Source organism: Lutra lutra, chromosome 5 (assembly GCF_902655055.1).
Source record: "Lutra lutra chromosome 5, mLutLut1.2, whole genome shotgun sequence".
Classification (NCBI taxonomy): Eukaryota; Metazoa; Chordata; class Mammalia; order Carnivora; family Mustelidae; genus Lutra; species Lutra lutra.
In genome coordinates this window covers 73,605,273-73,633,162 of record NC_062282.1, presented here as the reverse complement: position 1 = coordinate 73,633,162, position 27,890 = coordinate 73,605,273, and the positions used below count along the sequence as shown (strand labels likewise).

General features: G+C 41.4%; 1 protein-coding gene and 1 long non-coding RNA gene across 2 annotated transcripts in view; one reads left to right on the top strand and one right to left on the bottom strand.

Annotated features, from left to right (window-relative positions):
- CDKL3 (cyclin dependent kinase like 3) overlaps positions 1–23,245 on the top strand; it is a 123,192-nt gene extending 99,947 nt beyond the window's left edge. The window contains exon 13 of the mRNA XM_047730806.1: positions 23,117–23,245. Coding sequence (XP_047586762.1) covers positions 23,117–23,149 — 33 coding nt within the window. The 3' untranslated portion in view covers positions 23,150–23,245. The remainder of the gene's footprint in view (positions 1–23,116) is intronic.
- Positions 18,238–27,730, bottom strand: LOC125100554 (uncharacterized). The gene is made up of 3 exons (XR_007127587.1): positions 27,502–27,730; positions 19,688–19,844; positions 18,238–19,097 (listed from the first exon to the last, which is right to left on the bottom strand). It is a non-coding gene; the product is annotated as an uncharacterized LOC125100554 (long non-coding RNA).
- Positions 27,731–27,890: the final 160 nt, after the last annotated feature.

Sequence of the window (27,890 nt, the reverse complement as noted above, 5' to 3'; positions counted from 1 at the left end):
CTTTGATTTTGTTATTAATTGGTTTATATAGTTGGCTGCTCCCACGTTAGGGGCATAGATATTTAAAATTGTTAGATCTTCTTGTTGGACAGATCCTTTGAGTATAATATAGTGTCCTTCCTCATCTCTTATTATATTTGTTGGCTTAAATCTAAATGATCTGATATAAGGATTGCCGCTCCTGCTTTCTTCTGATGTCCATTAGCATGGTAAATTCTTTTCCACCCCCTCACTTTAAATCTGGATGTGTCTTCGGGTGTAAAATGAGTTTCTTGTAGGCAACATATAGATGGGTTTTGTTTTTTTTATCCATTCTGATACCCTGAGTCTTTTGATTGGGGCATTTAGCCCATTAACATTCAGGGTAACTATTGAGAGATATGAATTTAGTGCCACTGTATTGCCTGTAAGGTGACTGTTATTGTATATTGTCTCTGTTCCTTTCTGATCTACTACTTTTAGGTTCTCTCTTTGCTTAGAGGACTCCTTTCAATATTTCCTGTAGAGCTGGTTTGGTGTTAGCAAATTTTTTCATTTTTTGTTTGTCCTGGAAGCTTTTAATCTCTCCTCCTATTTTCAATGATAGCCTAGCTGGATATAGTATTCTTGGCTGCATGTTTTTCTCGTTTAGTGCTCTGAATATATTATGCCAGCTCTTTCTGGCCTGCCAGGTCTCTGTGGATAAGTCCGCTACTAATCTAATATTTTTATTGTTGTATATTACAGACTTCTTTTCCTGGGCTGCTTTCAGGATTTTCTCTTTGTCACTAATACTTGTAAATTTTACTATTAGGTGACAGGGTGTGGACCTATTCTTATTGATTTTGAGGGGGGTTCTCTGCACCTCCTGGATTTCGATGCTTGTTCCCTTTGCCATATTGGGGAAATTCTCTCCAATAATTCTCTCCAATATACCTTCTGCTCCCCTCTCTCTTTCTTCTTCTTCTGGAATCCCAATTATTCTAATGTTGTTTCGTCTTATGGTGTCACTTATCTCTTGAATTCTCCCCTTGTGGTCCAGTAGCTGTTTGTCCCTCTTTTGCTCAGCTTCTTTATTCTCTGTCATTTGGTCTTCTATATCGCTAATTCTTTCTTCTGCCTCATTTATCCTAGCAGTGAGAGCCTCCGTTTTTTATTCCACCTCATTAATAGCTTTTTTCATTTCAACTTGGTTAGATTTTAGTTCTTTTATTTCTCCAGAAAGGGCTTTTATATCTCCTGAGAGGGTTTCTCTAATATCTTCCATGCCTTTTTCGAGCCCGGCTAGAACCTTGAGAATTGTCATTCTGAACTCTATATCTGACATATTACCAATGTCTGTATTGATTAGGTCCCTAGCCTTCAGTACTGCCTCTTGTTCTTTTTTTTGTGGTGAATTTTTCCTCCTTGTCATTTTGCATTTCTCTGATGAGTATGCTTTTCTTGGTTGCCCATTCAAGACTTCTATTCATTTTTATTTATTTTTTTTTAAAGATTTTATTTATTTATTTGACAGAGAGAAATCACAAGTAGGCAGAGAGGCAGGCAGAGAGAGAGGAGGAAGCAGGCTCCCCGCTGAGCAGAAAGCCCGATGTGGGGCTCGAACCCAGGACCTGGGATCATGACCTGAGCCGAAGGCAGCGGCTTAACCCACTGAGCCACCCAGGCGCCCCGAGACTTCTATTCATTTTTAATGGGTTGTTTGTGTTTTTCATTGTTGACTTTTGGGGCTTAAAACCTATTCTGAATACAGATAAATATTTGTTGATAGATAAATGGAGAACATTTTTTCCAGTTATATGTCTGCAGCTTGCCTACTCATTTTTCTTTAAAAAAATTTTATTTATTTATTTATTTGAGAGAGAGAGAGCACACGAGAGAGCACATGAGCAGAGGGAGGGGGATCGGGAAGAGCACGACTCTGGGATCATGACCCAAGCCAAAGGCAGTCCCTTAACCAACTGAGCCAGCCACATGGCCTGCCTATTCATCTTTCTTTTCTTTCTTTCTTTCTTTCTTTTTTTAAGATTTTGTTTATTTATTTGACAGAGAGAGACACAGCAAGAGAGGAAATACAAGCAGGGGGGTGGGAGAGGGAGAAGCAGGCTTCCTGCTGAGTAGGGAGCTGGATGCAGGGCTCAATCCCAGGACCCTGAGATCTTGACCTGAGCCAAAGGCAGACACTTAATAACTGAGCCACCCAGGTGCCCCCTATTAATTTTTCTAATGGTATCTTTTGATGAGTAGATATATTTAATTTTGATGAAGTCCAACTATTAATGTTTTCTTTTATGGCTAGTGTTTTCTATGAGCTAAGAAGTTTTTGCGTGCCCCAAAGTTGCAAATATATTCTTCTATGTATTTTTCCAGAAGTTTTATAGTAGTAATGTTTGATTGATTTAGATCTAATCTCAAATTAATTTTTGCATAGGGAGTGTAATAGAGGTTGAGGCTCATTATTTCCTCAAACAGATATCCTAATATTCTATCACCATCACTAAAAATACTTTTCCTTTCGGGGCACCTGGGTGGCTCAGTGGGTTAACCCTCCGCCTTTGTCTCAGGTCATGATCTCCGGTCGCAGGATAGAGTCCTGCATCAGGTTCCCTGCTGAGCAGGGAGCCTGCTTCCCCCTCTCCCTCGGCTGCTCCCCCTGCTTGTGCTCTCTCTCCTTCTCTCACTCTCTGTCAAATTAATAAATTCTTAAAAACAAAAAAAACTTTTCCTTTACCCCATTTAATTGATTTCAAATCAGGGTGTGTGGGGGGGGTGGGACACCCAAAATTGGATACAAATAGTAACAAATGAATAACATAACTACACTGGAGAGGGTAAAGAAGAAAAGAACTAACCTAAATAACTTTAGAAAATTATTTTTGTCTATGTACTGTAAAGCTAAAAAGAGAAAGAACTATACACTACATCTGGTTAGTAAATTCACGTTTTACAGGAGCATACGTTAGCAATTCTGAAACATTTATGTATATTACATATATTCTAGGGTTGAGTAAACAAGTATATCATGAAGTGAACTCATGGTTTTTTGTAAGATAGAGACGTATATATGTGCTTATATATATATACTTTTATATTTTTCTTATTTTTTTCTGCTGACACAGCTCTAGCAATGACTGCACTTAGTGCCTAGATCTTGACTTCCAAATATTATTCTGTAGTAAAAGATGACCGAGCTCCTTGGAGAAATGGCTGATTCCAGGGATGGGTAGGGGAAGTAAATGATGAGCCTGGAATTTCCTGTTGTGCCAGAACGTAAGGAAGTCTTTTAAAAACATTTTGAAAGGTCACAGGCACCAGCTAGAAGGAACTTTTCATGGTCAACTGTGACAATGGGAGCAACAAAACAAATAATCATAACACTGGAGTATAATATAAATAGAGTATGAGTCCATATACATATAAATAAATAATTGAAAAAAATAAGTAAGTGGGGGAGGAAACACAGCTCTTTCTTATAGCAGAATTCCATTTAATAAATGTGAAAGAAATGATGGAAAAAATCATCATTTGCCATCTCACGAGTAATTATTGCATATTAGAGTCATTCATGGATGCTAAAACTAAATAGGATATTTGCAGAGTATCAGTGTGTCTTCCAAAGGTACTTATTTACTAATTACAAAGGGAAAAGAGTAATTTTATAGAGGAGAAACTTGCTAGAAAACACCTTAATAAATTGGTCAAAGTAAACATTCTCAGTTATGGGACAAAGTGACCAAATTTACAACCTGATAGGATGCAGTGAAAATAACAACATTATTTCCCCGATGTCCCTACCAAAAATACATGACCTGAATCTAAACATGAGAAAATTCAGAAAAAATAAAATTTGGAACATTGTACAAAACAATAACTGATCTGTAATATTCAAAAGAGTCAAGGCCTTGAAAGTCAAGAAAAGACTGAAGAAATACTCCATGCTGAAGGAGAAAGATCTGAAAGCCAAATAAAACACGTGATCCCTGACTGGAGTGTTTTGCATGAAACATATTGGGACACTTGGAAGAACCTGAATGAGATGGGTGGATTCGTTGATAGTAATGTATTAATGTTAATTTCCTACTTTTGGTTATTGTATTGGGGTTAAGTAAGATAACACCACTCTTCACAGGAATCACATATAAATTCTAAGCTATTTGGGGCATCATATCAGCAATTTAGTCTCAAATGGTTCAGGAAAAAATATTCTTTGTACTATTTTTGTGACTTTGTTTACAAGTTTGAAATTATTTCAAAAGAAAACAATGTTCACATCCACATTATTTGCATTAACCCCAAACTGGAAACCATACAAATGTTTATCAACAATGAACAATGGATAAATGAATTCTAGTATATTCATATGATAAAATATTATATAAAACAATAAAATGAACAAAATAGCCACAAGGAACAACTTAGATCTCATAAATATAATATCAAGCAAATGAAGATAAATATAAAAAGAATGCATACTACATTATTCTGTTTTCATAAAATTCAAAAACAGGTAAAATTGATCTGTAGTGACAAAGGTCATAATGGTGGTTACCCCAGAAAGCAGGAGACCATAACTGGGAGAGGCACGTGAGGATTCAGGGGTACTAGTAGCGTTCTATTTCTGCATGGGAGTCACATGTGTTCTGCTCACTTTATGATAATTCGCTGAACTCTTATGATTTGTGCATTTTTGTGTTTTGTATTATATAAAAGTTAAAGAAGACTTGTGATATTAAGAAGGAAATGTGTCACTTTGAATATTTCTATCAGAAGAAAATATCTGAAAATTAATGAACTAAACACAGCAGGGAAATGAAAATTAAAATGTCAGATTCCAGTTCTCACTCTCACTCAATAGGCAAAACTAGTTGTCAATACCAAGTGCTGGTGAGGATATAGAGTGCTAGGATCTCTCATAGAATTCTGGTGGGAGGGTACACTGGGGCAACCACTGTGAGAAATCTGGCATTATCTAATAAAGTTGTAGATGGATTTACTCTACGCTGAACTATTCTTCTCCTTGGTGTCTACTGTAGAGAAAGTCTTGCACATGGACTTCAGGAGATGATTATAAGGATGTGCCCAGGAGTGTTGTTTACTATAGCAAAAACTGGAAACAATCCAAAAGACCATCAGCAATAGAACTGGATAAATAAAGAGTAATTTAATACGTACACAGTGAAAAGGAATGAACTACAACACATGCATCAACATCAATGAATCTCATGATATTTCTCAACAAAGAAGCAAGTCAAGGGGCACCTGGGTGGCTCAGTCAGTTAAGCTTTGCTTTTGGCTCAGGTCATGATCTCAGGGACCTGGGATCAAGCCCCACATTAGGCTCCCTGCTCAGCAGAGAGTCTGCTTCTCTCTCTCCATCTGTACCGCCCCTCCCCCAGACTCCCTGCTTATATCTCTCTGTCTCAAATAAATAAGTAAAATCTTAAAAAAAAAAAAAAAAGCAAGTCAAGGTGTGATTCCACATGTACAAGTTAAAAACATGCAAAACTATATCTTAAATAAACAACATATGATTAGATTATAAAGAAAAGCCAGGAATCATAAACTCAAAATTCAGGATATGTGAACAGAGAGAGCACCAAGGAACTAGAGTGGTACTCGTGCTGTCAGATCTCTTGAATCATGGTTCATGGGAGTTTGTTTCATTATTATTATATGAGTATGCTAACTATATTTTTGTCAGTATGATTTTTTTGATACTAAAAAATATTTTAACAGAAAAAGAATCAATTCTTACAAGCTAAGGGTTGGGGTGGCAATGGGTATTCTTAGAAATCAATACAAGAAGTGTAGGACCCTTCTAGAACATCCCCAGGTGATTTTCCATTTTCCATTTCATTTTTTTTTTAAGATTTTATTTATTTACTTGACAGACAGAGATCACAAGGAGGCAGAGAGGCAGGCAGAGAGAGAGGAGGAAGCAGGCCCCCTGCTGAGCAGAGAGCCCGATGCGGGGCTCGATCCCAGGATCCTGAGATCATGTCCTGAGCCGAAGGCAGAGGCTTTAACCCACTAAGTCACCCAGGTGCCCCTCCATTTCATTTTTTAATTTTGATTTTTTTAAAAGATTTTATTTATTTATTTGACAGAGATCACAAGTAGGCAGAGAGCCAGGCAGAGAGAGAGAGGGAAGCAGGCTCCCTGCTGAGCAGAGAGCCTGATGCAGGGCTCGATCCCAGGACCCTGGGACCATGACCTGAGCTGAAAGCAGAGGCTTTAACCCACTGAGCCACCCAGGCGCCCAATTTTGATTTTTGTGTGTCCTTTTATTCCAGAATATTTCACAAGGACAAAAGTGAATAGAGAAAAATATAATAATCACATATGTGTTCATGACCTTATGTAAAACTTCACAAAAATAGTTGAATCCCCCTGTATAACCCTCCCCAATTATATTCCCTTCCTGCACCCCAATAACCATGGTTCTGAAATTTGTATCTGTCATTCCCCTACTTGTCTTCCTAATTTTATGCATGTGCCCTTAAGAGTTTGTTTTGTATTGTTTTATTGTATTGCTTGACATGCTTGGCATTTTATATAAACAGCATCATTCAGGATATATCCTTCTGCAATACTTTTTTTTCCCCAACCTTTTTTTTTTTTTAAAGATTTTATTTATTTATTTGACAGAGAGATCACAAGCAGGCAGAGAGGCAGGCAGAGAGAGAGGAGGAAGCAGGCTCCCTGCTGAGCAGAGAGCCGGACGCGGAGCTCGATCCCAGGACCCTGAGATCATGACCTGAGCTGAAGGCAGCGGCCTAACCCACTGAGCCACCCAGGCGCCCCTCCCCAACCTTTTTAATGTTGATCCATGTTAATATGGCAAGATTCCTTTTTTTTCTTTTTAAGTTTATTTATTCAAGTAATCTCTGTACCCCGTGTGGGTCTCAAACTCATGATCCTGAGATCAGGAGTCACACACACTACTGAATGAGCCAACCAGGCATCTCTGGCAGGATTCCTTATATCCAGTCTTAATTTATGTTTACAGTGCTCCAAAATTTAAAAAACAAAACAAAACAAAACTTTTTGTTATGGAAAGTTTGAAATGTATGCAAGAGTAGGCAGAGTCTTGGGGTACCTGGGTGGCTCAGTGGGTTAAAGCCTCTGCCTTCAGCTCAGGTCATGATCCCAGGCAGGGTCCTGGGATGGAGCCCTGCCCCGCATCACTATCTGGCTCTCTGCTCAGTGGGGAGCCTGCTTCCCTTCCTCTCTCTCTGCCTACCTCTCTGCCTACTTGTGATCTCTGTCTGTCAAATAAACAAATAAAATCTTAAAAAAAAAAAAAGAGTAGGCAGAGTCTCATAATGTTATCCCATGTACTCATCACCCAGATTTAATAGTTATCAACATGTGGTGAGTTTGGTTTCATCTATTTCCCCGCTCATTTCCTCCTCTCTTTTATGATTTTGGAGCAAATCCAAGACATCATGTAATTCTCCCCTAAACATTTCCATATGTATCAACTCTAAGACCTCTTCTTACAAGGACATAATTATAGGTCTTTATAACAGTTATTAACACTTGGTTAATATCAACTATTCAGTCTTCAAATTTCCATATTTCTTATATTTTTATATCCTGTTTGAATCAGATCTCTGTTTTAATTTTTTTAAATTTTTGATGGGCTGCTCTGCACAAGGCATTCAGTGAAGTTCTGTTGAACAGGTGTTGGGCTGAAGAGCTCACTGAGCAGAGGGCAGCTGCTCACTCCACGGATGTGCTGAGAATCTAGACTTCTTCAGGTGGCTTGTGGAACCTGGCAGCCATTTCCACAGATACCTGGTTTGTTCATCACTGGTAATCATTTAACCCTGTGATAATGTTGTTTTTTGGTCAACGTGTAGGCCTAGTGTAAAGAATGCTTGTGACATATCTTTAATTTGTAACACCCCATTAGATGGTTGTGCAGGTACTCAATATTTACCATCAGGTAAGACAGAAATATAAGACTTCTTTGTTTACTAATAATTCCTGCTAAGCAAATGCTGATTTTGTCATCTTACCATTCTGGTTCTTTCCTGAAACTGAAGAAGGGTGTGGGATGAGACAAAAGAGTGAGGTGATGACCGGATGAGGTAATGTACATGCCAGTAGGTTGCAAACCTGTAAGGTGCTATACAAAGGTGGTTTTAATACAACCAGCAGCCCTCATCTCTCACATGTTTTACTTCTGTAGTCACTGTACTTACAGCTTTTCCTTAGTCTATCTGTCCAACATTCAGACTCTCAGGGATCAGTTGAACTAATGCAGACTGGCATCCTCTGCCAGGTCCATCAGACAGTCTTGAAAGTTGTGGTCTCATTGTTGGCACAGGGGTGACCATGTGACAATTTGAATATTTTAGGGGTAAAAATAGAAATTACTGGGTGTGGAAACATAAGGCTACTGATGCTTGTGATTAAAAGCATCACTTTCCTGAATGTAATACTCAAGATGCCAGATGACATATCAGTTGTGAAGAAAAGAAAGGAAGAAGAGCTGCAAATGCTGGAAATAAATTGTTTAATACTATAATTAAAACACAAGATTTAATTAGGGTTTTTTAAATGTTTTTAGCTTTCTCGGAATGAACTGTCCTTAAAACATTTAATCCATTGCTTGACCATATATTTGACATTTGAATCTGTTTTTGGAAACACAAAACTGCCCATGGTGGAGTAGAGCTTCCTCTCTCACAGCTACCCACAGAGCTAGAATTATGGAGATAGACTGAGGAGACCAGCTTAGCTCTGCCACAAGGTTGTACTGCTCAGCCAGCCTGCAGCAGGAGAAAGGGAGTGGTGAGCTCTGTCCAGAAGAATAAGCCACTCCTCTTTCTTTAGCAGCCCAGAGCAATTAATTATTTCATGAGGAGCTATCTTGATGACATATGCCCAGTCATATGGTCGAGCTATGCTGTTCAGCTGCATTGTTTGCTGTTGTAATAGGAGTCACAGGTGTCATCTCCTGGTATTTGGGTGAGGCAGGAACCTGAGCGGTCTCACTTGAAGTCTTGTTGACATTGCGAACTTGGCACTGACTTAGAACATTATTTAGTACAAGGCAGAGGACTTGTTCAGCAATTAGGACTGCTGGTGTTCTGCAGCTGAAACCCAGTTGTAGTCACTGACCTCATGGTCTTGACTATCTATAGGCAGCATTAGACAATCCAAGATATATGTGCAGCCTTCACCATCTCATCTGCCCTTGAATCAGAAATACACCAAGAATGGACATCACAATTGCATCAGCAGGAAAAGGAGGATAGAAGTACTTCTAGCTCTGTGCCATGTTTTAGCTCTAACACTTTGTGTGTTTATTTTGGCAAAAGCTTTGGGAGCAGAGGAAGTCATAGTCTGATTTTATCATCTCAATCTCAAAACAACACTTATAATAGTTTTCCCTTGATAGTGCCCTAAACTCAGCTATGTTCAATTTTTTAAATTATTTTTTTAAGATTTTATTTATTTGACAGAGATCACAAGTAGGCAGAGAGGCAGGCAGAGAGAGAGAGGAGGAAGCAGGCTCCCCGCAGAGCGGAAAGCCCAATGTGGGGCTCGATCCCAGGACCCTGAGATCATGACCTGAGCTGAAGACAGAGGCTTTAACCCACTGAGCCACCCAGGTGCCCCTCAATTTTTTTTTTTTTTACTGCATTTGCTCTCCAAAAGTGAATTCTGTCTATTTTTTTTAAAGATTTTATTTATTTATTTGGGAGAGAGAGGGAGCACAAGCAGGGGGAGTGGCAGAGGGAGAGGGAGAAGTAGGCTCCCCACTGAGCAGGGAGCCCAATGCGGGGCTTGATCCCAGGACCCCAGTATTATGACCTGAGCCGAAGGCAGGTGCCCAACCAACTGAGCTACCCAGGTACCCCATAAATTCTGTTTGCTAGTAGGGGAAATGGTCCCTGTATTAAAATCTAGCTCAGTCTTTGAGATTCTTCTGTAAAAGAAGACCTTAGGGAAACAATATCTTAATAATGCTAATGAACCACAACTTTATTGAACAAACATTGGTGAGTTGTATTTGAGTTGCCGATGTCTGTTTGGTAACTAGATTCTGAGCACTACTTGTATGGCTAAGAGCCAAGCGTTCTTCAGTTTTTATTCCCCATGGCACTTAGTACATGGCAGGAATTCAACAAAATAGAACAAGAAAGATGTGTATCAGAATAATAATAATACAAGGCAGAAAGTAGTGCTGAGAAAGGTATGAATGATCTGTAGGATCCTGGTGGAGAGGTGACTGTCAGCTAGGGGAACTCTAAAGGCTTCAAGGAGTGGTGTTTCTTGATGTTAGATGGACCTCAATAGATTGAAATACCAGCTGTTATCTATTGGATGTTTATTATGTGCCAGGCGCTGTGTTAAGCATTTTGCCTGCTTAATCCAACCAAATCTTGCCAGCAGCTTCATAGGAAAGGTACTTTCATCATTCCCATTTCAGGCTTGAAGAAACTTGTGGCTCATGCAGATTAACTGATTTTTATCAGTCACACAGCTGGTTGGTGACAGAGCTGAGATCCTCCGAACCAGTCTGACATGAAGGTTATGCTCTCGAACACTGGTCTATACTGTCCTTTATTTTAAGAAGTGAATTCAGTGTTTAATTGTTTGATAAAACATAGCCTATGTTCCAAAAACATTTACTGGTTGATGTGGCTAGAGAATAAGACATGTGAAGAGTAGAGAGCCATGAGAACAAGGTTCTAGTAAGTCAGGGACAAACCTCAGAACTCGCAATGCTATCCTAGAGAATTAGGGATTTTTGAAAGGTGATGGAAGCATTAAATGCCTGTAAGTGAAGTGGCAGAACTAGCTAAGTGCTTTAGGAAGACAACTCGGGGAGGAGGAAGAGGAGAGGCATACAAACCAGTTAGGTGGCTATTGGCGGTAGTGGTGCAGGAGCAAAGGCATATGCAGCCCTAAGAATATGTGATTTCCTTCTGCAAGCCTCACTGGAATTGTTTCATGTTAAGAAAATAAAACATTTAAAAAAAAAAAAGAAAAGGAAAGCAAAAAGAAAAAACATTCAGTATCGGGGTGCCTGAGTAGCTCAGCCAGTTAAGGGTCTGCTTTTGGCTCAAGTCATGATCCCAGGGTCCTGGGATTGAGCCCTGTGTAGGTCTCCCTGCTCAACTGGGGAGCCTGCTCTTTCCTCTCCCTTTGCCTCTTCTCCCCACTCATGCCCTCTCTCCCTCTCTCTCTCAAATAAATAAAATCTTCAAGAAAAAAATCTAGTTTCACAAACAACATGAATTAGAGAACATGAATTAGCTTACAATTAGCTTTTCTATTTGAAAACTTTAAAAATAGGATTTGATTTAGAGAATATTTTACACATAAATATTTGGGAACCGCATAAACTAACCTCTGTGTTCATGTAACATTCTTTTTTTTTTTTTTTTTTTTTAATTTTATTCATTTGACAGAGAGAAAGCCAGAGGGAACACAAGCAGGGGGAGTGGGAGAGGGAGAAGCAGGCTTCCCGCAGAGCAGGGAGCCTGACGCAGGGCTCCATCCCACGACCCTGGGATCATGACCTGAGCCGAAGGCAGACGTTTAACAGCTGAGCCACCCAGGTGCCCCTCGTGTAACATTCTTAAAAGAGCATTTGTTGATCAGTACAAAGGAATACAGGGAATATGTATATATCCTTTGCACCGCCCCCTTTGTTACGTGATTTTACTTTCTCTTCTAACCCTTGTGAATGAAACTAAATGTTATCACAGGTCCAATAAATTCCTAAAATATTTCCAAAGAAACAGAAACCAGTAGAATTAGGCATTGGAAAACTCTCATAGACTGTTGCTTCTGGTCTGGCTCTGGATCTACAAGTAATTCCTTCACCCACAGAACCAGCTCACATTCCTGAGTTGTGTGTATAGCTCTGAGGCAACATGTGACACCATGACATTGACTAATTACATGGACTCTCCTCTTGTCCTAAGAAAATTGCTCATTAGGAGGCAGGCTCTCTAATTTTCCTTTTGGGGGGATTCCATCCCCTAATTCCCCACTCTGAAATGCAGAATAGACAAATAATAAATATTAGATTGATTATGAGATTTCATGACCCAATTTCTGATGTTTTATTGGCAAAGCTAGGAATATGTCCCATTTCATCATGCAGTCTGTGGCAATGGCAGTATTTCACACCTCTCCACACTGGTCAACACTTTTTATATGCTGACCAAAACGTGATCACCTGATTATTACAGAATTATTAATTTCAAGTGTGAGAGTGATTCAATTTAAAATGAATTTTTATCTTTTAGATATACATGTTGAATATTTATACATGAAATGATATGATGCCTAGGATTTGCCTCAAACAACACTGGATGGAGGAAGTTGGTGGGAGTGCAGATAAAATGATAATGGATGGGTACAATGGGTAGGAGTTGGTGATTGTTAAAGCTGGATAATGAGTGCATGGGGGACCATTATAATACTACATGAATTAGTGAATAATTATTAGCTTTAAAAAAGGTCTACTTATGTATATGTTTGAAATTATACATAATTTTTAGATGACCACTCTTTAGATTTTGGGCCAAGTACTGCAATGAAAAAGAAATATTAATGAATTGTTTCTAGAAAAACATGCATGCCCAGTCATTTCTCTTCTCAGTACATAGTATACTAGTCAGTCTGTTCCCCATCTCCAAGTCTTCACTAACTCTGTAGAGCTGTGATTATTTTCCTATGCATTTGCCTGTGCTTTTTCTCCTCTGGCTTGTATCTTCAATTTGACTAGTAATCTCTTCGTGGCAGGACTTTCCACATAATCAGCTCTTCATCCACATAGTACTATGATTTCTCAAGGGTGATAAAGTGTTAAAGATAGTAGATCAAACAGTGTAAGCCAGTATTTTTCAAAAGGCTTGCAAAAAGGGTGGTGATTATCTAAATATCAGTTTATGTGTCAGGAACATCTGAATTCAATTCCATCCCAAGAGTGATTCTCCCTAAAACTAGGGGGAATACATCATACTTTTTCTTCTTGTAAATCAGAAATAATCTGGCCTCTGGGTAGGTAGAGAAGAGAAAGGAGGGAAAAAGGAAGGAAACAGATGAGAATGGCAGGCATGTTCTCCAGTGAGCTAGTGGTTATTCCAGAATTCATCCCCAAGGGCTGGATACCACATACCTGTTCTTGGCATGGCTCTACAGGACTCTAATTCTTCTAGGTAGGTGAAATTACCATCAGAAGTCTTCTGCAGTAACTGTAGCCCCTTTTCCTCTTCTAATCTAGAGTTGTAGAAAATCTTATTGCTGGAAAAGGTCAAAGCATCGCTTTATTTTTTTTAAGATTTCATTTATTTATTTGTCAGAGAGAGAGGGAGAGAGAGTGATAGTGAGAGAGGTAGGCAGAGGGAGAAGCACTCCCCACCCAGCAAGGAGCCCAAAGTGGGACTGGATCCCAGGACCCCGGGATTGTGACCTAAACCAAAGGCACCCAACCAAGCATCGCCTTAAAGGTTATCCAAAGGCCCTGAATGTGCATAAATTTCCTCCAAGCTGGGTCCATAGTAGTCACCAAGTCTCCGTACTATTGGCCAACTCCCCACGTTCTGGAGGTTTGTTTTGAAATTGTAGTCTGCCAGGAATCAAGAGATGTGTTGAGTGCCCTGTTTAAGGACTGTAATCTCTAGCTTTGGCTTTCAAAAGAAGTGTAGGGAAGGTGGCTTACCTGCTGAGATGATGGAATGAACCGCTGTGGGGAAGTGGTGACATCTTCAGCCCTTTCTGGCCTCCACACTGAAACCAGACTATACTCTCGGTTAGGAAACAAAGGAGGAAGTGAAGCAGATTTGTCATTGCTTAAGCAGCCTGGTATGCCGACTTAGAATTCTTGATTCTCTAGCTGTTGGTTGAGGCAGCAGAGGGAAAGTTTCTCAGGCACTTGCTGGACCCCCACTGAGAAAGGCCAGGAAACTGCCAGTCATTGGAATGGACCCACACACCTGTGTGCTCTGAGGAGCTCACTGGGAACTGCAGTGATGTCGTGTCTTCCCTGTCTGGCCTTGTTCAAATCCTCCAGGAAGTTTTCTTTAGGAGAAACCTTGTATACTGCTTCTGCATGGATAGCTGCCAAATGTAGCTTTGATACAACAAGTAAGATTTATTTGATTCTTTGAAACTTGTGGCCACTAAATGGACAATAACATTTAGGATTCCCCTTCCCTTGGCCTCTAAAAAGTGGTTAGGAAAATCAGTAGTGAACATATCCATTCTCTAGGGGCTTGGGAGGGCAGACATAGAAGGTTATGTGAGCTCTTGGAATCCTAGACAGGCTCCCAGGACTCCTTTTTCTTCTAGGAATAGGTTCTTGTTCAGTGGTTAGGAATAAAAAATTTCAGCTGGCTAGAGCAACTAGCAACTAGAGCAACACTTCTTCTGAAGTGTTACCAGATGTATAAAGAGCCTTGGCCTTTCCCTGCTTGCAGGCAAGCATGCCTTGAGTCTAGACTATGCAGGTCTCCTGCTGTTCTGTCTCCTCCTGTTCCTTGAAGGGCTAAGGAATGAGATGAACTTCCCATCCTTCTGCCCATGGCCTAATCCAGCCTGAATTTTTCTTTTTCACCAAATACTTCAGGAGCCAACTCAAATCTCCTTTGCCTTAATTTGGGCTCATTTCTTCTTAATTAGTCATCTGGTGACACCATAATTTCTTGATAGTTATTAAGTAGATATTCCTTAAAATTGCTTTAAAAAGTTATTTGTTATTTATTTTTTATTAAGTAATCTTTATGCCCAGTGTGGAGCTCAAACTTTTGCCCCAAGATCAAGATTCACCTGCTCCACCAACTGAGCCAACCAGGCACCCTTCTTAAAAATTTTTTATGAGTTGAGCTTCTCAGAAGAAAGATATTTTTATTTATTTTTTAAAAGTTTTTATTTAAATTCCAGTTAGTTGACATACAGTGTTGTATTAGTTTCAGGTGTACGATATACCCTTCAGCCTTTAACAATACCTCATATTACCTGGAGCTCATCACGACAAATGCACTGCTTAATCTCGATGGCCTGTTTCACCCATTCCCTCACCTAGAAGGAAGATACTTTTAAATTCAATAAACAAGCATGTAAATAAACAAATATAACATACCTTAGACTAGGAATCAAATAGGAGAGAGGGTGGAAAAGGTAGCCTCAGAATCCAAATTCAGTCTGAGATCTTGCAGTGAGCTACAGGAGCCAATTCTGGTCTCTGTCGTTTCTTTCCTCACTTCCTTCTTCCTTCCTTTCCTCCCTCCCTCCCTCTCTTCCTTCCTCCCCTCCCCTCCCTTCCTCCCCTCTCCTCTTTCCTTCTTTCTTTTCCTTTCCCTACCTTCCTTCCTTTTTCAGCATTACTGGGATATAATTGAAATAGAAAATTGTGTAAGTTTTAGGTGTACAATGTGTTATTTGATACACTTCTGTATTGTAAAATGATTACCACCATAGCTTTAGCTAATACCTACATCACAGCACATATTTACCATTTTTCTTTTTTGTGTGAGAACATTTGAAATCTACTTGTGGTCTCCATCATTCTTAATGAAAAAAAGCAGGGGCCTGGGCTGACAAAGCAGGGAGAAATGCTGACTTTTGATTCACATGGTGTAGAGGGCTCCCGAGACTCTTTAAACATCAAGCCAGTGATGTGAGTTAGTGACTCCAGGGTTTCGGGATAGGGATCTAACCAAGAGATACAATGGAAACAGGTAAGCTCCAGGACCCTGATGGGCCATGTATTTCTGGTGTGAGGGATGGAAAAGGATGAAGTAATGCTGGAACCATCTGAGAAGGATAAGTCAGGTCTCCGTGATGGTGGATGCTTTGTCCTACGTGAAGCAGCCAGGCCATTTGTGAATTTGTGAATCTCTGGATCTTTCTTGTCACATGGCAGCATCTCCAAGTGTTAACCTGTGCTCCTCTTTCTGAATGTGAAACTTATGTTTTTTTTCCTGTCATAGGCCCACTTAGTGGTCAATATTTTCCAGTCCCTGGTGTTAATGCATGCAACGGATTTGTACTTTTGTTCTTGGGCATTGTTTCAAAGCCTACCACTTGCTTATTCACAACTGCACACAGTTACAGTAATGTCTGTGGTATTCAGTGTGACTCACATCCTTGCACGACTGACTTGTTATCCAGGCTTCTTCTGAACACTTAAGTGTAGTTCTAAACTGACAAGCATAATCCAGAAATGTAGTGATTCCTTTCTGAAAAATTGTAAATTAAGACTTCTGTCTTCTTCTAGAAGTTCTCATTTTGTTTATCCTCATTTGACAGCTGAGAAAATGTCAGCATAAAAAAAAAACAGCTTTCTATATAACTTAGGTGTTTCATTGACCTCCACACACAGTTATTTTAAGAGGGTTTAGATATATCTCAATGGCCACTAAGAATTTCTGATGGATTTGAAATCTGACCTGTTTAAAGGAGTTGTCGCTGTCCTGTCCAGGTGACCTTGAGTAAGGACCTAAGGACCATCAATTCTTAGTTCTTTAGGCCACAGAATGTTCCCCAAGGGCCAAGAGCAGGATGGCTCAGGGCCAGATATCCACCATTTGTGGCAAAGCCAGTCAGAGCTGCTTCCTTGTGAATATGAGCCTGACCACTTTGCCTGTGTCCTGTGACAACAACATCAAGAGAGAAGATGTTTCTCTGCCATCTCCAAGACAAAATGAGGGAGTGAAGTACTTGGGCCCTTTGCCTTGGCCTCAAGCAGGTATATCTGCACTACCCTCTGTGTACTGTCAGATCGTGTCTGACTCCCTGATTCCCGTGGAGCTCGTACACTAGCCATGGTGCTCCCACAAACTGCGTCAAACCACATATAAAGTGCCCAAGGAATGCAGCCCTGCATGAGCAAATGAAGTAGACAGATTTCATGAGGAGATTTCTGTGCTCGTTGGCACCTTTCCCTTTCGTGTACCAACCAGGAGTGATGTTGCAAACAGTTGAAACCTGCTGGAAGAATCGAGGAATGCTTGTTGTTAGGGCCACCACCTATAGTTGTGCCCTGAACAAGACTCCAACTGAGGGGGTGACGTGGGGCTGAAACCCAGCCTGAGCTCTAGCGTGCCAAGCCTTGCATTTTGCTCTGGGGCACTTTTCTCCAAGAGGAAGGAGGTGTCTTTTCTAATGCACTAAGAACACCTATGGGTGAGATGTTGTCTCACGTGTCCCAAATTGGTCACATATGAGGCTGCTCATGGCAGCATTGTTTTGGATGGTGGAAAGTCAGAGGCCCTAGGGGTGCCCATTACTGGAGTACTCTGCAGCAGCCAGGAAGGATGGACTGGATGTGCACAGAGCAATGTGAGAGGTCTTAAAAACAAAGTGTGGAGTGGAAACAGTAAGACACGGAGGAAGATCTGTAACACACTGCTATCGTGTAAATTAAAATACATGCAGAGCAGACAATAACACACATCCACATGAATGCATAGAAGCCAAAAAATATAAGTAAATGGATTAGAATGTTTGGGAGGAAGGATAGGAGTGAGGAGTGGGAATAGGAGAAAATACAGGCATACGTACTTAAAAGAGAGGCCCTGTATGGACTGACCAAGAGAATGTGTCCTAAACTAAAAAGTGCGGTTAATTTAACACTCCACTCCTGAGGCCTAATAAGTTTTTAAAAAGGTGCCTTGGACCTTGCCATTTGAGGCTTTCCTCAACTCCCCTGTTGACCAGCAGCATGATAAGATCAACTTGATCATAGCTTTTTAATAATCTCATCATTGGAAAGACTTCTATCTGGACTTGTGTGAGCTTCCTTGTAACACACCTGTCCTTATCAAACTCAGGTTGATCTGGTGCTCTCCTGGTCCTTAAAATCCTTGAAAATTAGCTGGCCTTATATACATTATTTTATTTTCCTGATAGTCATAAACAGAAATGAAAGCATTTACTTCCCTGGGGCTTTAGCCAAACTATAAAAGCTATGTTAATGAAGAATGGGACTGCAAAGAAGAGAAGAAAGCCCTGGGTTCTGTTTGGCCTGGTTTCCTGTGCATCCTGTGTTGACTTTTTGCTTTCACTCAAGGCTTTCAGCAGATGGGTCAGATTGGGACACAGTGTCTAAGCTTCTTGCAAGATACATCTGGAACATTCTAGACCAATGCGATCAAAAGGTGCCTGATGGCTAAAAACTTGCACCATTTAACAAATATATGAGTAAATCCAGCACCGTTTTTGAGATATTTCTAAGTCAACTTGGTGCTGCTTAAACAAAACAAAACAAAACAAAACAAAAAAGACATAATATTCTTTAAAGTGGCGTGTGTTCAATAGGTATCTGAGATCTGAGAAGTGTAAGGTGGATGGAATGACCTTTTACTACCCAGGGAAACCTCCTGTCCCTGCAGTATCTTACGTGTATTAGAGTAGGCGCCTCTTCTTCCCGGTGACACAGCCCCAGAGTCAGGCACAGTTACAGCAAGTGGAGTTGGCTCTCAGCCCAGTCACCCCCTTGGTTATTAAGGGTATAATCTACCCAGCTGTAGGACGTGACCCTGCAAACAAATAAGCTCCCCCAACTTTCTCTCTTCCACAGGGGTTCCATGATTTGCAACGTTTCTCTGGTTGATGTTGGAAAGGCAGGCTTGACAGGCCATCCTGTGCTCAAGTAGAGCAACAATAGCTGTCATCCTTCCAGGCTCTTCTGCAGCTTTGCCCCTTCCTTGGTACAGGTGGAGTCTGGTTCTACTCTTTTGGAGTCTGCCTGAGCTTTGGACTGGCTTGCTACCAGCAGAACACAGCAAAAGCAAGAATGTAATTTCTGAGGTTAGGTGATAAAAAGTGATGATCTGGCATCCACCTGCTAGCTGGAATGCTTGGAGTTGGAGCCTTAAGGTGACTATCCTGAGACTCCCAAGCTGGGAGGAAGCCATGCCACATGGTGAGGCTGTGTGTAGGTGCTCTGGTCAGCAGTCCAAGTTTTTGAGTGCTCCAGGCTCAGACACCAGACATGTGAGTAAACAAACCCGAGATGCTTCTAGCTCCCAGTTATGAATTCATCACCAGACTTTGAATCTCCACAGCTGGGGCCCCAGGTAGTTCTGGGGCCCCAGATAGCAGAGAGAAGCTATCCCAACTGTGCACGGACTTTCTGACACCTGGAATCCATAAGCACAATAAATTGGTGTTTATGTTACACAGCAATAGTAACTAAAAGACCCACTATCTTCAGTAACACCAAAAGAAGAGCAGTAAAAAGAAAGAGAGGAAACTGCTATAAATAAAAATTAAAAAATTAAAAACTAAAGAATTATAAGCTGTTTAATTTAAAAATTAAAAAATTAGATATACAGATGAGATATATCAACAAATACAAATGACAGCATTTGACTCCTAATTAGAATAAACCATTAAAGAAAGACATTTAAGAAAACCAGGGTAATTTGACCTCTGACTGGATCCTAGACGGTATTAAAGAATTACTGTTAAAGATGTGATAAAAGGTTATTGAAAAAAGAGCCCTTATTACAGATACATACAGAAGTATTTAAGTATGAAAATATCTGATTTACTTTAAATTGGATTTAAAATGGAGATGAGGGAGGATGGGGTACAGATAAAATAAGATTGCCAAAGTAATTGCTGAAGCCTGGTGATAGGTACGTGGAGGTTTATTATGTCTACTTTTGTGCGTATTTGAAGCTTCCATAAGATAAAGTTTGCCAAAACAAAGATGGAGAGAAATTACTTGTCATCTGTCCTGTTTTAGGCTGTGGTTCTGTGCTAAGCAGTGCCAATGGTTTAAACAGATTGCTCCTCCTATAAGCACAACTTCTGTGTACTCCTGAAGGTTTCTTGACACCCGGGACACTGCAGCAATGTGAGATTTCAGGCAGGGAAAAGGCCTAAGGGGGAAAGCATATTCTTAGGTAAATGTTTTAGGCACTCCTCAAATCAGTATATTTTGGGGTGGCTAGAATTCTCCTTGAAGACAGAATTCTCTCCTCTGACAATACCTATCCCAGCCCTAAGTACACGATTGGATATCCATGAATTCCTGGCAAAATGATATAAGAAATTGTTCAGGATTTACTCATCAGCTTACCCTGAAGATTAGGGATTGTTCAATTTCGAATTTTGAAATAGATCTGTCAGCAGAAAGAAAAGCAAATAGGCTGCCTGTTGATATGCAGATGATGTACTTTAGAAGGTCCTTCTGTTTGCTTGTAGGTTCCCTCCGTTGGAGAAAGACTATTAACTCAGGCTATAGCTTGCTGCTCTCTGGTTGGTTTGGGCTATGTCACTAAGCCCAAAATAGAAAGTTCTTTTACTGCAGAGCTGGGAAAGAGGTTTAAATTTATCAATTCAAGTAACAAAGGGTAGTATTATACTGGCTTTTCTCGGGTGGGGGGTAGGGAAGAGATAATGGCTGCTTCATCAAGGAGAAGGAGTGATCTGACACTGGCAGGGGCTGGGACTAGGAGACAAGCCTCCACTGTGGTGAGTTGGGCTTGTTTCCCATCCTGGCCCCCCTCAGTCCCTCCTTCCAACCATGTCACCTCTTTTAGGACATGGGAAAGCAGCTGAGCTACTGGGGAATCAGTCCCAGAAATGTCACTGAAGTTACCAGACTGGAAACAATGCTCTGAGCCAAACCCCTTCCCTCTTGGCTTTTAGAGGAGTCAGAACCTTACCACAAAGTTACATAGAAGGGGGAGGTATCTTTTCCTTGTCAAATGGTCAAAAATTTTTAATGATCCATAGAGTTGGAAAGAGTTTGCAGAAATTGCTATTCTTATATATTGCTGGAGGGAAGTAGACTGAGCCAGCCCCTTGAACAACAGAGAATGTGGATCCAGAGGCTCTCTTGTTTATAGCTGGTGGGAGTGCAAACTTGTTCCCTCGACAAACTCTTGTACGTATACAATGGGGGACATTTACAGTATAATGTTCATAGCAGCAGTGGGAGCAAGATCTAAATCTTAAAAACGATGTACTTGCCTATCATTGGGAGACTGGATGATATACCTTGTTTCGTCTACACATTTGGTATTTAATACAAGGCAAAATGACTACAGCGGATTACAATGATACGGATGAATTTTAGCAAAGTAAGTGGAAAAAGCAAGTCCCCAAAGATTACATACAGCTTGATGTCATTTTTATAAAGCCAAGGACAGTTCTAAAAAAATTACTCTTTAGGAAGATATACAGATCCAGCAAAATCATATAAAAAGAAAAGGAAATAAACATACAATTTGGAATGGGTTCCCTTGGGTAACAAGCACAAGAAGATGGGGTGGAGAGCCTTATGCTTCAATATTGGTTATTGCTGAGGCCCTAACTTTTGTTTTGGGTTGTGGATTGACAGGTACCAAATACATTATTAAAATTGATGAATTTACTACCTAACAACAAAATCAGGCCATCCATACCAATTTTGAGAGTGTCAGAACAAAGGATTATGGTTAATCCAATTCTATATACCTGCCATTAAAAACAAAACAAAAACAGGTTATAGAGCCTTTGGCACAGTCATCCCACTTTTAAGCATTTATCTTAAGGAATAAATAAAGATGCAGAGAAACATTCATGAACAGGACACTTATTGTGGTATTTATAAATATAAAAATAGGAAATATCAAACTAAGGGATTAGTTACATAATTGTATTACATTGATATACTTGAAAACAAAGTAGTCTTTTAAAAATATTTTCTAAGGATGCCTGAGAGGCTCAGTTGATTAAACACCTGCCTTTGGCTCAGGTCATGATCCCAGGGGTCAGGGATCAAGCCCCGCATTGAGCCCTGCATTGAACCCCATATCACACTCCCTGCTCAGCCCAGAGTCTGCTTCTCCCTCTGACCCTCCCCCATCTCGGGCTCTCTCTCTCTCTCTCTCAAATAAAATTAAAAAAAAAAAAATGTTTTTCTAAGAGTGTTTAACTATATGGGGAAAATGTCATGATAGATCAGTTGAATAAGACAAATTACAGAACAGTGTGAACTTAGTATGTAAGTGAGAACTTATATTTATTATATATTACATTCATTATATTATATATATTGAATATATATGCATACCAAGAAAAGCTGAGAAGACTATACATCAAAATGATTATAGCCCTTATTTCTGGATGCTGTGATTGTTTCTTCCTAAGCTTGTCAGTAGTTCACAAATTTTCTGCAGTGATCATTAATTTTTTTACAACCAGAAATAATTTTATTATAAAAATAGTTAATAATAATAATAATAGCTAATGTAGGTGGAGTACTTGTTACGTGCTAACAGCATTACATGGATTCATTTATTTAAAGCTTAAAATAAACTTATGAGGATGGTACAATTATGACCCCCATCCTACAGATGAAAATACTGATGGTGAGGGGGTTCAAGAACTTTGCATGAGGACACAGAAACCATAAAAAGTGGTGCCCTGAGTCAGATTTCTAGGAGGCTCTTCAAAGGGTGTGTCCTATGGTAGTGTCTTGGCCTCTGCACCAGAATGATCTCCACTGGGAACTGAACAGCTTGATATGTAACTGAAACCAATACAGGTTGAGGCCTCCAAGGGGTGTCTGAGCCTGAGCCCACACAAGCCAGCCAATCATCAAACATGGGTGTGTGTAGAGGGGCACACATGGGTGGAAGCCAGGTAGCCCACTCCTTGAGGGTTTCTGATGAGCCCCTGTGGCAGATCCCAGTAAGTGCAGCCTGGATTGTAGAACAGAGATTTTACTCATGGCTTTGACGAGCTCTGGTCCTCACCAGCCACTGTAGGATGGCCTCTAGAGCCCTCAGTGGAGAGGAGGAGAGGAGGAGAGGAGGAGGGTGCTCAAGGGATGGGACAGAGCCAGGGACTCAGCTGCAGTCTCTTCTCATCACTCATGCTTTAAATATAAGCTCTGATGTGATCAAGGCACCAGAGATAAAATGCCTTTCTCAAGCTAAGCAGACAGGATCTGGTATCCCATTTGGACAAGAAAGTGGAAAATAGACTCTGGGGGAAACAATTCCTCAGCCTCAACACGAACACACAGGAGTTGAAGAATCTGATACCTTAACATTGTAGAATAAACAAATGGAGGCATAGTTTCCTATGTTTTCTTCAAAACATCTAGAATAGATATGATTTAAGTGGGAGTGATTTTAACAGCTAGTTCTTCTCTTCTCAGCTGAAGAATTCTGGATTTTCCTTCAAGATGTAGCTCGAGCATCGGCATCTGTGGAAATACTTCCCAAGCCGCCTCAAGCAACAAGGCTGTTCCTCTTCCATACATGTTTAATAAATGATTTGTTTATCTGTCATAACGTCTGTCTTCCCCTGCTGGAGCATAAGCTCAGTGAGCTGTGTTTTATGCACCTCTGGGTTTTCCCCACTTTTTCTGCACTTCTTCCCATCACCTGTCCCCCATGTGCCTCCCTAAGCCTGCTATGTGGTAAGTGCTAATTAAATGTTGCTTCTGGAACAGACAGCTGTAACATTTGGGGCATGGTGTCCTAGAATTCTTGGAGCTGGGACTCAAACCCCTTTTTGCATCTATGCTGGGTGAAAGAGTTTTATTATATTTGTGGCAGAATTCCTGGCCACAACATTCTGGCCACATCTATAAAATTCTAATTTCAGGTGAAAGGGCAATGTAAGTTTAATTTTTCTGAAAATCACAAAGAAAAATGGGGATGGATACCAAAATCTTCTGGTAGCTATGCAGGTCCAATAGGCCAGAGCATGGCAGGTTTCTCATGGGCATAGCCATTAAAATGTTCACTAAGTAAGTCTTTATCTTGGAGCTTCTGGGACATAGAAGGCCTTGGTGCAAAGTGTATGTTATCAGATATGGCACCCTTTTCAGAGAAAAGATTCTGGCACAACAGGAACGTAAGACTGACCAACTGTATTAATTCTTGGATTTATTCCTCATTGTTTTTTTCTCTATACAACCGGTCTTCCTGAATGTTTGCATGTTGTCAAGGGAAGAGAGAGGATGTTCTTTTTGTTTCACCTCTACCCTCTTTTCTTGAATCCTCCCACCTGCCCCTCCCATCCTCACTTCATCTGTGTCTATATGATTTATTTTTAAAGATTTTATTTATTTATTTGACAGGCAGAGATCACAGAGAAGCAGGCAGAGAGAGAGGAGGAAGCAGGCTCCCTGCTGAGCAGAGAGCCTGACATGGGACTCGATCCCAGGACCCTGAGATCATGACCTGAGCTGAAGGCAGAGGCTTAAGCCATTGAGCCACCTAGGCACCCTCTATATGATATTTTTGATACAATTATGTTCTGTTTCCAAAGACCACTCTGTATTTCATGGCAGGCACTGAGGTGCTCCAAGTAGCATTAGAGTATATTTAGGATCAGAGACCACTTAGAAGTAATAAGAATACCTAGGGGAGCTTTGGTGGCTCAGGTGGTTAAGCATCTGACTCTTGATTTCAGCTCAGGTCATGATCTCCGGGTCAGGAGGTGGAGCTCCAAGTCAGGCTCTGTGCAGTCTGCTTGGGATTCTTCCTCTTCCTTTGCTCCCCGCCCCCTCCCTCCCTCTAACAAAAAGAAGAGGAAGAAGAAGGGGGAGGAAGAGGAGGAAGGGGAGAAAGGGGTGGGGGAAGGGGGAGGCGGGGAAGGAGAGGGATGAGGAGGAGGAGGAGAAGAAGAAGAGGAAGAGGAGGAGGAAGGATATCTAACACTTTAATACTGGACGTTTATTATATGCTGTGGTGTGTTTTACATTTATAATTTCACTCAATTCTCAGAAGAACCCTAATATTTGGCAATTACGATTATCTCCACTTTATTAATGAGAAAACTGAAACTCAGAGAAGTTAGGTAACTTGCCAAACTTCAGGCAGAACCAGAATTCAAACCAGGCCCATTTGACTCTAGACCCATTTCTTACCTACATGGCTCTGTTTTCTGTCTCAGTAAAGCTTAAAAGTCAGGGAGCTGGAAGGAACAACAACAAAATAAAACTAATGGTAAGGCCAAGAGAATTGCTGACAAAAAGATATAGCTCATTCCTTCTCTATGTTTAATGTCAATTTTTATACTTTGGCTAAGGTATTTATTATAAAGTTCTTTGCTGAAGGTCATCTTCCTTCTACCCTGCCCCCATCATCAGATGATGTTCATTTATAGCTATGTTTAAACATCATAGGCAACACTTAGACTTGCTGTATACTGAGTTTGCCATCTGAGCAAAGATTCTTTCTCAAAGCATATTTGCTTTATTCATTCTCTGGTTTTTGCCAAGAAATTGAGGACTTTTTTTTTTTTTTTTGCTTTTAACTTTTTGTTCCAAGTATTTCTCAGCTCTAGAATTTAAACAGTCAGGTCCAATTAGTCAAGACCAGATTAATCAAACTGACATTTTAGATCCACAGCTAGTTTGAGTTCCACAGAGTAGGAAAATGTTCTAGAATCTTTCTGAAGGAAAAGACATTCTGATTTAGTTCTGTATTGTTTGTAATCACATATGCTTTACTTCATGGCTTGAATGCTAATAAGAGCTTCCTAGAATTCATTCCTTAAGAAGTTAAGTCATGGCATCTAATTATTTGGCAGGATGTTTTAAGTATATATAATTATATCTTCCCTCTAGTTTGTGGTGGTGAGCCAAGTAATCTGCATCAAGAGAAAATAATACCTACATTAGGGCTACCAACCAGGAGCTCACATTACTTTGGAAAAACCCACTCATTTAAAATCTTAACACATAGTAGGTGCTCAATACTGTTTTTTAGGGTGGATAATACCCATTAAGTTTTTATTTTGTTCGCTTTTTTTTAACCACACAACTTCTGACAGTATGGCATTTTCTAAATTTCCTTTTGAAAGGAACTTGTTTCTCATTGGAACTATGGTCCATGGAAGCACTTTGTAAAATGCTGCTGTAGATGCTAAAAATTTTGATGTCCTCAGTACACATTTGCACCCATTCAAGGACTTCTGAAACACTGAATGAATGCAGCCCTTATGGTGCTCAATACTTTTTAATGAACCAAACTAATATCACCCCTACCTTACTAGTTAAGATAACTCAGGCAAAGGGAAATCATATTGACCCTGTTCCATATTTCAGTACTTGGAGGTCAGTTGTATGAGTGTGGCTGAGACCCTGCACTTGGGAGTATAAAGTTTCAAATCCTGATCACTACTTTGGAAGTCCCTTCTCTTTTCTGAGTGCTTGTCTGCTTCTTGCCCTATGAGACAGGACCAGTTCTCACACAGTACAGGGCAACAGTGAACAGCACACTGGGCATGGCTTTATAATCATGAGCACTGAGTGATGATTTTTTCCTCATACATTCTACATGAGCTTAACTCTTACTCCTCTATTATTTGGGGATGATAACTGCAAAACATGCTCAGAATTTGGGCTAAAATAATTTTTTTTCCAAGTCTGGTAAATTATGTCACAAGCCTTTGGGGGAGTAGATCTGAGACACTTTCCTTTAGGCATGCTGCTGGGAGATAGAAGGGAAAGCAGAATTGTCATTTTCAGTCTGGGGAGGCCCAGCCCGTCAGCCTCACTAGGCAGGTTGTTTTGGATGAAGGACAATTTTCAGTCCCATCATCGGCTGATCCAGGCCTCCAGAGCTTTCTTCAGCCTTTTGGTTGGGATGATGCCGTCAGAGATGTAGAGTGAGCAGTTGGGTTCAGCAGAGTCAACTGCTATTGGGGGTAGGAAGTCTAGAAGACCAGTGACCAGGGTCAGCTCTTGCCTTGCGCTTTAAGGTTAAATGTCCTTTGGAAAGTTACATTTGCCAGGTCCTGTGGACATCATCCTCTCTCTTCTATCTGTTCCTCGACTATTGGGAGAATACAAGCTTCCACCAGCGCAGGATATCTTATCTGTCTGGATAACCCTTCTCTCTCCCAAGCGTGGGATGCAGGACATAACTGGAGCTTTACGGAGCCAAACATTTCTGTGAATGCAGGGACATGGGGATGTGAAAACATTTCACAAACTCCAAAGAGATTCATAGCCAGACCGAGATCCGATCCTAAGGTATCTGAGCTTTCTTTAAAGCGCGTGTTGTAGCCGCTTCTAACACCGCCGGGTCGCCGCCCCTCCTTAAAGTAGGCCAGAGAGGGTAGGGGTTGAGGGGGGTGTTGTCTCCTCCTCATTCCCACAAGGAGCCCGAGGGATAGGAAGGCGCACACCTAGGTCGGGAGGCAACAACGGGCGAGGCTGCGTGGGGTTTGTGGAAGCCAGGCGCGCGGTCGGAGGCTCAGGGAAAAGCCCAAGCCTCGGCCGCAGGCATCGCGCCCCACAGTCCACCTTAGGCCCGAGGACAGGTGTGTGCGGGGGGGGTAGTCAGGTGCACCGCGCGGCACTCCCAGGGCAGACACACCCTCCTCCGCCCACGAGTGACCTAATTACAAGGTGCCTGCCGCGCCCAGAGGCGGAGGTGGCCACCCCAACCGGGCTACCACTAGGCGCCCGTTCCTGCCCTCAAAGATTTGGGTATCCCATGCAACTCCAGCGCACCACGGGGTCACAACTCTAGTTTCTGTGACCTGGATGCAAACGCGGGGTGAAGCGCAGAGCCGGCTCACCTTACGGAAAAAGTCTCCGGCAACTAGGTTCTCCCTCAACACCCTCCGACCCCGGGGCGGTGTCTGCGCCACGCCGAAGTCCGCACCGCGGAGTACGCTATGCTCCGGAATTAGCCCGGTTCTGCGCTGTAAGAACGGCGCTCGCCCTGCCTGGGTCTTCCCTTTCTCTCTCGACCCCTCCCTTCTGGGCGACCACGCCCTACCAGCGAAGGTGCCTCAGTTACCAGCCGTCTACGTCGCGCCTGCGCCTTGGCCCCTGGTTCCCGCCCCACCAAGCCGCTCCGGCGGCGGACCGGGGTTGGCTCTGCAGTTGCGCAGCTCTAGTCCCGGCCCTTCCACCCCGCCGCCTCCTGACGCCGGGCGTGATGTCACCACGCCGGCGGCCGCCA